The sequence below is a fragment of the Neomonachus schauinslandi genome, chromosome 5 (genome assembly GCF_002201575.2).
Source record: "Neomonachus schauinslandi chromosome 5, ASM220157v2, whole genome shotgun sequence".
Taxonomy (NCBI): Eukaryota; Metazoa; Chordata; class Mammalia; order Carnivora; family Phocidae; genus Neomonachus; species Neomonachus schauinslandi.
This window is the reverse complement of record NC_058407.1, coordinates 84,131,298-84,143,498: the sequence shown is the minus strand read 5'-3', so window position 1 is coordinate 84,143,498 and position 12,201 is coordinate 84,131,298. Positions and strand designations below refer to the sequence as shown.

General features: G+C 40.4%; 1 protein-coding gene across 1 annotated transcript in view; it reads right to left on the bottom strand.

Annotated features, from left to right (window-relative positions):
- Positions 1-12,201, bottom strand: part of RECQL (RecQ like helicase) — a 53,027-nt gene that overhangs the window by 14,319 nt on the left and 26,507 nt on the right. Inside the window, exon 6 of the mRNA XM_021690510.2 lies at positions 6,751-6,949. Coding sequence (XP_021546185.1) covers positions 6,751-6,949 — 199 coding nt within the window. The remainder of the gene's footprint in view (positions 1-6,750; positions 6,950-12,201) is intronic.

The window sequence follows — 12,201 nt, the reverse complement described above, 5'->3', positions numbered from 1 at the left end:
ATCCTAGTTTTTTTTGCACTTCTTCCCAACTGTAGGCCTTGCCCACCAACAGGCCCCACTACATGCTTGGTAGCAGACCCACAGCGCTGACAGCTATTCAGAGAGAGCTTACCAGAGACCTCTCACGAGCTTCCCCTTTGTGGTTCCCTCTGGCATCGGCCATGCCAGTTGGACTCCCCTACAAGCTCTAGTTGATCTCCCACACCAGTGCTTCAGGAAACCAGCGACTTTTCTCTGATCCTCCATCCTTTACATCCCCGTCCTCACACCATTGTACAGGGTTTGCTTCCTAACATAAATCCCTCATCACCTACCATCCACATAGAAACCCAAGAACTAGAACCCCATAGGTTCTGGTGACTATTGGGATATGGGCCCTGGGGGAGATGGGAGTGGGGAGCAGGGGGAAGAAAGGGGAGGGAAAGAATCCAAGATTCATCCATTCATGTCAAGCATGTCTCCAGGTACTGAAGATTAAGTGGTGAACAAAACAAGGATGCTATGCTAATGGAAGTACAATTCAAGCAAAGAAACCAGACAAAACAGAATAAACCAGTAACTATGTTATTATCAGAGAGTGAGAAGGGCTCATAGTGGTAAGCCCAGTGTGGAAGGAATATAAGGAGGCAGGAAGGAAGAACAGGAAATCGGGTAGAGACAAAGGGGACAGACCATATATCACATTATGGACCCCAGTTAAGAATATGGAATTTTTTCTAAGTACAAAGATCTGCCAGGTAGTTTAGGAAGGGAAGTACAGGGTTTGATTTATATGTAGAAAAGACCACTTTGGTTACTGTGTGGGGAATGAACTATAAAAGAGTAAGACTGGAATCACAGACTAGTGAGGGAGACATTGTAGTAGGCCAGTGGAAAGGAACCCAAGTGGACCTAAGAGACAGCAGTACTGACAAAGAGAAGTGGACAAACTTGAGATTCAGTTCAGAGGTAGAATTGACAGGACTTGGTGATGGACTGGATCTGCAGAGGTAGGATGAACCAAGCATGATGTGCCACTATTACATTATTCGTTCTCAGCTCCAACTCCACCCTTTTATAACCTGCTCTGCGGTGCTGGAGCAGGCAATCTGCACACTCCATATCTGCTTTGCCAGCTGGCCCTAGAAGGACAGAGTATGAGGCTGGGGGAGGAAGAAGGGTCTTGTTCCTTCCTTTTTGCTTCCTGTAGGTTTACTTGTGTTCTCAAGAACATCACCCCAGAAGGTGTCTTCATCCCTATAGCAACATTATGTCTTCATAGGAGCAGCTGAATACAGTTGGCTGTTTTTCCAAGCTTTGGAGAACCTGCTTCATCACAGGTCCCCCCCCGCCACCTCTGCCTCCTCTAAGAGACACCAGCACCAGGGAGCTGTGCCTCCTTAGAGGTCAGAGTTTCAGCTCCACAAAGACCCTCCTCTCAAGCTTATTACTTCCAACCTTGTCTTCCTGTTTAGCAAAAAGACAAGCATGCGCACTCTCACTACTCTTATTCAACATAGTACTGGAAGTCCTAGCCAGAGAAATTGGGCAAGAAAAATAAAAGGCATCCAAATTGAAACAGAATAAGTTGAACTGTCACTATTTGCAGATGACATGCAATTAGATATAGAAAATTTGTAGAACACAAAATGAATACACAAAAATCAGTTGTGTTTCTTTCTTTTTTTTTTTTTAAAGATTATTTATTTGACACAGAGAGAGAGAGAGTACAAGCAGGGGGAGTGGCAGAAGAGGAAGGAGAAGCAGGCTCTCCACTGAGCAGGGAGCCTGACGTGGGGCTCAATCCCAGGACCCTGGGATCATGACCTGAGCCAAAGGCAGACGCTTAACCAACTGAGCCACCCAGGTGCCCCTGTTGTGTTTCTATATACTAATAACAGACTATTAGAAAGAGAAATTAAGAAAATAATTCCATTTATAATTGCATCAAGAAGAATAAAATGCCAAAGGATAAACGTAACCAAGGAAATAAAAGACCTATACACTTGAAAACTGTAAGACACTGATACAAGAAATTGAAAATAACACAAATAAATGGAAAGATATTCTGTGTCTATGAACTAGAAGATTTAACACTGTTAAAATATCCATATACCCAGAGCAATCAACAGATTCAATGCAATCCCTACCAAGAGTCCAGGGCATTTTTCACAGAACTAGAAACAAACCTAAAATTTGTATGGAACCACGAAAGGACCCCAATAGCCAAGGCAATCCTAAGAAAGAAGAACAAAGCTGGAGGCACCAAACTTCCTGATTTCGAACCATATCACAAAGTTACAGTAATCAAAATGGCATGGTATTAGCATTAAAACACAAACATGGATCAACAAAACAGAATAAAGAACCCAAAAATAAACCCACACATATACGGTCAATTAATTTATGGCAAAGGCATCAAGAATATACAATGGAGAAGCAACAGACTCCTCAATAAATGGTATTGGGAAAACTAGAGAGCCACATGCAAAAGAAATGAAACTGAAACCTTATACCATATACAACTCAACTCAAAATGGATTAGTCTTGAACATAACACTTGAAAACGTAACACTACCAGAAAAAAAATAGAGAATAAGCTCCAGACACTGACTTGGCAACAATTTACTGAATCTGACATCAAAAAAGCAAAGGAAACAAAAGCAAAAATGTGTAAGCAGGACTACATAAAACTATAAAACGCTTTTGTACAGCTCTCAGGGTTCATCCATGTTGTTGCAAGTAGCAGAATTTCCTTATCAACATAACGAAAAAGAAACCTATAGACTAGGAGAAAATATTTGCAACTATATGATAAAAGGTTAACATAAAAACTATACAAAGAACTCATTCGACTCAACAGCAGAAAAAAACCCCAAAAATCTGATTGAAAAATAAGCAGAAGATCTGGATAGACATTTTTCTAGAGAAGACATAGAAATAGCCAATAGGTACCTGAAAAGGTCTTCAGCATCACTGATCATCAGTGAAATGCAAATCAAAACCACAAAAAAATATCACTTCACACTTGTTAGGATGGCTATCATCAAAAATATAAGAAATAACAAAGTGTGGGAGAAAAGAGAGCCCTGGTGCACTGTTGGTAGCAATGTAAATTGGTATAGCCACTATGGAAGACAGTATCGGGGGCAACTGGGTGGCTCAGTCGGTGAAGCATCTGACTCATGATTTTGGCTCAGGTCATGATCTCAGAGTCAGGAGATCAAGCCCCACGATGGGCTCCGTGCTCAGCAGGGAGTCTGCTTCTCTCTGCCCCTCCCTCCACTACTCTAAGCGTGCACACTCTCTCTCTAAAATAAATAAATGTTTAAAAAAGGAAAAAAAAAGTGTGGAGGTTCCTCAAAAATTTAAAAATAAAATTACCATATGACCCAAAAATTCCACTTGTGGGTATTTATCCAAAGGAAACAAAACCACTATCTTGAAAAGATATCTACACCTCTATATTCACTGGAGCATTACGCATAATAGCCAACACATGGAAATAATCTAAGCGTGCACTGACACGTGAATAAAGAAAATACAGTATGTATATATACATAGACACACAATGCAATACTATTTGGCCTTAAAAAATAAGGAGGGCGCCTGGGTGGCTCAGTTGGTTAAGCGACTGCCTTTGGCTCAGGTCATGATCCTGGAGTCCCTGGATCGAGTCCCGCATCGGGCTCCCTGCTCGGCAGGGAGTCTGCTTCTCCCTCTGACCCTCCCCCCTCTCATGTGCTCTCTCTCATTCTCTCTCTCAAATAAATAAATAAAATCTTTAAAAAAAAAAATAAGGAAATTCTGCTACTTGCAACAACATGGATGAACCCTGAGAGCATTATGCTAAGTGATGTAAGTAAGAGAAAGACAAACACTAATATGATATCACTTATATGTGGAATCTTTAAAAAAAAACCACCTCAAAGATACAGAGAACACACTGGTGGTTGCCAGAGGTGAGGGATGGGGGTGGGCAAAATGGGTGAAGGGGGTCAAAAGGTACAAACTTTTAGTTATACAACTATCTTATACAACTAAGACTAATACAAGGTTGTATGTCAATTATATCTCAATTAAACATTTTTAAAAAATGGGTAGGAAGGGAAGAATGAAGGGGGGGAAATTGGAGGGGGAGACGAACCATGAGAGACTATGGACTCTGAGAAACTGAGGGTTCTAGGGAGGAGGGGATTGGGGGGACGGGTTAGCCTGATGATGGGTATTAAAGAGCGAACGTATTGAATGGAGCACTGGATGTTATACGCAATGAGTCATGGAACACTACATCAAAAACTAATGATGTAATGTATGGTGATTAACATAATAATAAAAAAAATGGGTACACATTTCCAATAAACAATTAGGAACATAAATCTGCAGCTGAAGAGGAAGAGGACTAGATACGGGAACAACTGATGACAGGTGGCAGCTTATCTGCAGAGACAATGCAAGTGATGGTAACACACAAGCAAGGGTTCTCATCCGAAGTGATCAGACCACCGAGGCTGGAAAAACAGGGCAAAGGTGAGAAACCTGGTGTTTTCAGTAGCTACAGATAACAACTCTTTGGAGTAGTCTGATTAACATGGTGGGGTCTCCAGTTTAAAGGACAATATATATATACTGCCTAAGGCATTTAAATCAAAATTAAAAAAAATAACTGTGCCCCCAATAATTCTGAAGGTAGAGAACTGTGTGTCTTCAGGCCACGAGTCCACCATGTCTGGGGAAGTGTAAGAAAAGGTGAGAAGAGATCAGAACCACAGGGAACACTAACATTCAGGGTGGCAGCAAAGGAAGGACAACAAAGGCAGTGAGAATGCAGAGGAACCATGTCAAAGCCTCTGTCACAGTAACCACAGGAACCACGGGGGCAAGGGGCAAGGGGCAAGGAGACAGGTGAACCAGGAAACGCTCCTCCTGCTCCGGAAGTTAATCGGGAAGAGGAATGCAGACGAGCCCCCTGGATTAAGCCAGTGAGGAGTGGGGGGCCACGGTCACCTGTGAGGCAGAAGTGACTCAGTGAATTCAGAAAGGAAGGAAGGTGAGAAACAGATGGTGAGTTTAGAGGATGAGGCGAAAGGAAGAGCAGAAATAGGACAACACCATAAAGGGGTGGGAGAGGTCGAAGGCTATTTCAGTTTCTTTGTTTTTAGAGAGTCTTAAGATTCAGGAGTGACACCTGGGGGCTCAGTTGAGTGTCTGACTCTTGATTTCGGCTCAGGTCATGATCTCAGGTTGTGAGATGGAGCTCAGTGACGCACTCCGGGCTCAGGGCAGAGTTGGCTTTTCCTTCTCCCTCTGCTCCTCCCCCTCCCACTCACTTGCTCACTCACTCTCTCCCTCTCTCAAGTTAAATAAATAAATAAAATCTTAAAAAAAAAAAAAAGATGGGGTGCCTGGGAGGCTCAGTCAGTTAAGCGTCTGCCTTCGGCTCAGGTCATGATCCCAGGGTCCTGGGATCGAGCCCCCATCGGGCTCCCTGCTCAGCGGAGAGCCTGCTTCTCCCTCTGCCCCTCCCCCCACTTGTGTTTTCTCTCTCTCTCACTCTTTCTCTCTCAATAAATCAATCAATCTTTTTTAAAAAAAATTTTTAAATTTAAAAAATTTTAAAAAACAATGCAGGAGTGAAGCCTTTGACAGAGCGAGATCTTAAGAAGGCAGGAGAGGATGAAGTGGGAGGAGTCATGGTAACCCTTACAAGAAATGGTCTCTTTTACCTTAAGAAGAGAAAACAAGATTACTAATGTACGGAAAGAGAAAGAGGAGACCTCCAGACCTGCTGGCACCTATTTCCTGGGGACCAGGAGGCGTCCACTAAGTAGGAGGTAGGACCTAAAGGGAAGTTAAAGGCACGAAAAGCTTGCTGGGAGAAATGCTTACAGGAGACGCATCAGGAACAAGTAAAAGCACAGCAGGGTCTGATGACAGTGACCTGAGGTGGAAATGAATGCAGCTGTGCAATTTTTTCCCGGCAGCATTTAGTACTGAAACAGCATGAATGGGGGAAGCAGAAGCCGGGAGCGGTCCAGCAGCTCAGTCTGGCACAGAGCCTGAGGCAGGTAAAATGCCAAGCAATCCACGAGAAACAGAAGTGGCAACAGCAGAGTCTGGAAGGAGGAGAGAGTGACCATCAGGTGGCATTTAGAGCCGTGGACAAATACACGGAGGGATTAAAGGGGACCCTAGGGGTCCATATGTGTGTGAAAGCAGGTTCAAGAAGAACTGTGGTTGAAATCATGAGCAGGATTTCTTAAATTTAAGGTGGTTTTGCACAGAGCAAGTCTGGGGTGATCTGCTTCCGCCTCTGACTGCAGGATTAGGTTGGAGGAGTAAAGAACGGGGTTACTAAAATACCCCACAGCACTGTAACCCAGTGGTGATAGTTAGGTATAGACCTGGAAGTGGATGCCAGAGACCCTGACTGACGACTAAAGAAGACAGCTCCAAAGCAGATACGAATTCCCCAATGGATGTGAGGGAGAACCTGGTGCCAGTAAACCTTTATGGCTAAAGGTGGGAGAGAATCATGTTGCTGAGAAACATGCATTTTAAGGGATAAAGGCAATCAGACTAAGCGCTACCCTGGAGGGTAGTAAAGACATTGAAGACTCTGCCTCTTGGTTCTCCTTATATTAAGGCAAGAGAAAATGAGTAATAACTGGCTGAGGAAATAATTTTAATGGAAGCAGGGATTTCCATCATGTAAGTGAGTAAGAAAATAGTCCCTAGTATCAAGGAGTGTTCTAGATACATCATACATACCGGGTCTGAAATCATGTCCCCAGTGGCTACAGCAATGAACTTCATCCACAGCAATCCGGGTAAATCTCCTGGCTTCATAGGCTTTCTCTAGTCTCGACATGAACATTTTGCTTTTTGCGATTTTCTCTGGGGTCACATAAATTAGCTTTAGCTTGGAGTTTTTATTTACCATTTCAGCATGAACCCATTTCACATGCTCCTATTGAAAGCAAAAACAGACACAATGATGGAACTAAGCTAGTAGACTGGGATACTAAGCAGTAAATGAAGATGCTCATTACTCAAACTCAAAGTTACTCAGACAACAGCCTTGGACTGTTTTAGCAGATGTTGATGAGTTCATTAAAACAGCCTATGTCCCAGTACTGAACTTCAGGGCAGCTGTAAATAGCATTTTACATGTTTACTTGTATCCAAATGCTGATAAAAGAATGATCTCATTTGACAAAAAAACAGAACAAAAAATAAAAATGAAAACACTCTGGGGCACCTGTGGCTCAGTGGATTGGGTGTCAGACTCTTGATTTCAGCTCGGGTCACGATCTCAGGGTCATGGGATCAAGCCCCGGGTCGGCTCTGCGCTCAGTGCGGAGTCTGCTTGTCCCTCTCCATCTGCCCCTCCCCCCCCCAACTCCTGCTCTATCAAATAAATAAATAAATAAAATCTTAAAAAAAAAAAAATCCCTGACTCTCCATGACTTCTGGCAGAGTAAGTGGAGAAGCAAGGTTAAGGAAAGTTGTATTCACAGCCTATGAACTGCTAGTGAAAGCAAACAGAAAACTGGACTTGACTTTGACCCACCCTTTCTCTCTTTTTTTCTCTCCAATTTTTCAAATAGCAGTGATGTGGCATGAACCTCTAGTTATCTGCAACTTCTAGCTGCTTTCTATTATTATTACTCTCTTTTTCAGGGTTAAGGACATACAGTAGTAGAAAGCAATGTTCTCCACATTCATTTTGTTGAATGAGACAGTAGTTCGGACATGAGAGTTTAAATAAAACAGAAATAGATGGGAAAAACTAAAGGAACCACGGCTACCTGGAGATATGGCTGACACCAGGTCTGGAAGGAAATATGCAAAATGAGCATGGAGTAACTTCTCATAAAAGCAAGCAAGGAGTCAAAAACTATGGGGTGAAGAAAAAAGATTCAGGAGCCAACCTGAAGAGGGGATCACTGCCCAAAGACAGGACTATTTCAGCATAATAAAGAATAATATGGATTAAGATCTATCAAATATGTTAAATGTCCGTAAGTTTATAATGATACTTAAAAAAAACAAATTGAACATCACAAAGAGATAATCAGAAAACCAAAATGTAGTGAACTACAAGACAAAGACCCTGATTTCTTCAACAAATAATTTAAATTTGCATGGGAAACAAACAAGAAATAAGGGGAACCTACAGAAAAATCAATAAAATACAACATACTCCATCAATCTATTCTGGAACATGATTTAAAAAAAAAATTTGATGAGAATATTTTTACTTGATGATGTTAATGAATCAACACTAAATTTTTTAGGTGTGATGATGTCATTATAATTATATCTTTCTCATATATACTGAAGGAGTTACAATTGAAATGATATAATGTCTGGGAAAGAAAGGAAAGAAAGAAAGGAAGGAAGGAAGGAAGGAAGGGAGGGAGGAAGGGGGGGAGGGAGGGAGAGAAAGAAAGAAAGAAACAAACAAACCAAGGGGGAGGAGGGGGGGTAAACTCCAGGTATACAAATGAAAAAAAAATTGGTCATATGCTGATAACTGTTAAAGGTGGCTAATGGGTACTTGGCAGTTGTATTATGATTCTACTTTTCTATCTTTTGAAAATTTCAGTAATATCCTTTGTAAAAAAGAATAGGTGAGAAATGCTTATTCAACAGATGAAGGTAAGAGTCCATTCCCAAACAGACGAAATTCCACAGGGAAAGGGTACCTTGCTAGTAATGCACCGTTTGTATTTAATTATATCCCATAATTAGAAATTCTTGCTTACTATTTTCTAACAGAAAATATAAAACAGGTCAGCTAATGTTTGCTGTAAAGTGCCAGGTAGTAAATATTAGGTTTTGTGGGCCATACAATATCACAACTATTCTGCCATTATTGTGTGAAACAGTGGTAGACAATGTGTAAATGAATAAGCATGGTTGTGTTCCAATAAAACTTTATGGACACTGAAATCTAAATTTCATATAATTTTCACACTTCACAAAGTACTCTCATTCTTTTCATTTTTTTTAACATTCAAAAATATAAAAATCAAGAGGTGCCTGGGTGGCTCAGTTGGTTGAGTGTCTGACTCTTAGTTTTAGCTCAGATCGTGATCTCAGGATTGTGGGATCGAGCCCTGTGTCAGGTTCCACGCTCAGTGGGGACTGTGCTCCCCATCTCCCTCTCCCTCTGCTCCTCTGCCTGCGCCCACATGCACTTTCTCTCTCTGAAATAAATAAATCTTCAAAGTGTATATATACTTTTATAAATACCAAGCAGCAAAGACTAGAAAGGAACAGAGAACACCACCAGAACCACCAACTTTACAGGTAACACAATGGCACTAAATTCATATCTTTCAATAATCACTCTGAATGTAAATAGACTAAATGCTCCAATCAAAAGACACAGGGTATCAGAATGGATAAAACAACAAGACCCATCTATACACTGCCTACAAGAGACTCATTTTAAACCTAAAGACACCTGCCTATTGAAAGAGAGGGAATGGAGAAATGCCTAACATACTAATGGACGTCAAAAGAAAGCCAAATTAGCCATACTTATATCAAACAAACTAGATTTTAAACCAAAGACTATAACAAGAGATGAAGAAGGGCACTAATATCATAATTAAGGAGTCTATCCATCAAGAATATCTAACAATTTTAAATATGCCCCCAACTTGGGAGCACCCAAATATATGAATCAATTAATAACAAACATAAAGAAATTCATTGACAATAATACAATAATAGTAGAGGACACCTACAGCAAAAGACAGATCATCTAAGCAGAAAATCAACAAGGAAACAATGGCTTTGAATGACACACAGGATCAGATGGACTTAACAGATATATTCAGAACACTTCATCCTAAAGCAGAATACACATTCTTTTCAAGTGCACATGGAACATTCTCCATAATAGACCACATACTGGGTCAAAATCAGCCCTCAACAAATACAAAAAGACTGAGATCATACCATGCAGATTTTCAGATCACAACACTCTGAAACTTGAAGTCAACAGCAAGAAAAAATTTGGAAAGACCACAAATACATGGAAGTTAAAGAACATCCTACTAAAGAATGAATTTTCAAGCAGGAAATTTAAGACAAAATTAAAAAGTACATGGAAGCAAATGAAAATGAAAACATGACAAACAGAACAGTTCAACAAAACCAAGAGCCAGTTCTTTGAAAAAATTAATAAAATTGATAAACCCCTAGCCAGACTTATCAAAAAGAAAAGAGAAAAGACCCAAAATAAAATCACAAATGAAAGAGGAGAGATCACAACCAACACCACAGAAACACAATTATAAGAGAATTTATGAAAAATTATAGGCCAACAAACGGGGCAATCTGGAAGAAATGGACAAATTCCTAGAAACATACAAACTACGAAAGCTGAAACAGGAAGAAACAGAAAACTTGAACAGACCCATAACCAGCAAAGAAACTGAATCAGTAATCAAATATTTCCCAACAAACAAAAGTCTAAGGCCAGATGGCTTCCCAAGGGAATTCTACCAGACATTTAAAGAAAAGTTAGTACCTATTCTTCTCATATTATTCCAAAAACAGAAATGGAAGGAAAACTTCCAAACTCATTCTACAAGGCCGGTATGACCTTGATTCCAAAACCAAAGACTCCACTAAAAAGCAGAATTACAGACCAACATCCCTGAACAAGGATGCAAAAATTCTCAACAAGATACTAGCAACTGAATCCAATGGTGCATTAAAAGAATTACTCACCATGATCAAGTAGGATTTATTCCTGGGTTGCAGGGGTGGTTCAATATTCGCAAATCAATCAACGTGATACACCACATTAATAGAAGAAAGCGTAAGAACCATATCATCCTCTCAATAGATGCAGAAAAAGCATGTGACAAAATATAGCATCCATTCTTGATAAAAACCCTCAATAAAGTAGGGATAGATGGAACATACCTCACCATCATAAAGGCCATATAAGAAAGACCCACAGCTAATATCCTCAGTGGGGAAAAGCTGGGAGCTTTCCCCTACAGTCAGGATCAATATAGGGATATCCACTCTCAGCATTACTATTTAGCATAGTAAGAGAAGTCCCAGCCTCAGCAATCAGGCAAGAAAAAGAAATAAAAGGCATCCAAATCGGCAAGGAAGAAGTCAAACTTTTACTATGCGCAAACGACATGATACTCCATGTAGAAAACCCAAAAGACTCCACCAAAAAATTGCTAGAACTAATACAAGAATTCAGCAAAGTCACAGGATATAAAAGCAATGTAGAGAAATCCGTTCCATTTCCATACACCAATAATGAAACAACAGAAAAAGAAATCAAGGAATCAATCCCATTTACAATTGCACCAAAAACCATAAGATACCTAGGAATAAACCTAACCAAAGAGGTAAAGGATCTGTACTCTGAAAACTATGTAAGACTTATAAAAGAAACTGAAGAGGACACAAAGAAATGGAAAAACATTCCATGTTCACGGATTGGAAGAAAATTGTTAAAATGTCTATACTACCCTGCCCAAAGCAATCTACATATTTAATGCAATCCTTACCAAAATACCACCAGCATTTTTCCCAGAGCTAGAACAAACAATCTTAAAATTTGTATGGAACCACAAAAAACCCCAAAGAGCTAACCAACCCTGAAAAAGAAAACCAAAGCTGGAGGCATCATGATTCCGGATTTCAAGTTATATTACAAAGCTGTAGTCATCAAGACAGAATGGTACTGGCACAAAAAAAAGACACATAGATCAATGAAACAGAACAGAAAACCCAGAAATGGACTCACAGATCTATGGTCAACTAATCTTCGACAAAGCAGGAAAGAATATCCAATGGAGAAAAGAGAGTCTCTTCAACAAATGGTGTTGGGAAAACTGGACAGCAACATGCAGAAGAATGAAACTGGACCACTTCCTTACACCATACACAAAAATAAATTCAGAAGGGATGAATGACCTAACTGTGAGTAGGAAACCATCAAAATCCTAGAGGAGAACATAGGCAGCAATGTCTTTGACATCAGCCATAGCAACTTCTTCCTAGACACATCACCACAGGCAAGGGAAACAAAAGGAAAAATGAACTATTGGGACTTCATCAGGATAAAAACCTTCTGCACAGCAAAGGAAACAACCAACAAAACTAAAAGGCAGCCTACGGAATGGGAGATGATATCTGCAAATGATATATCTGATAAAGGGTTAGTACCCA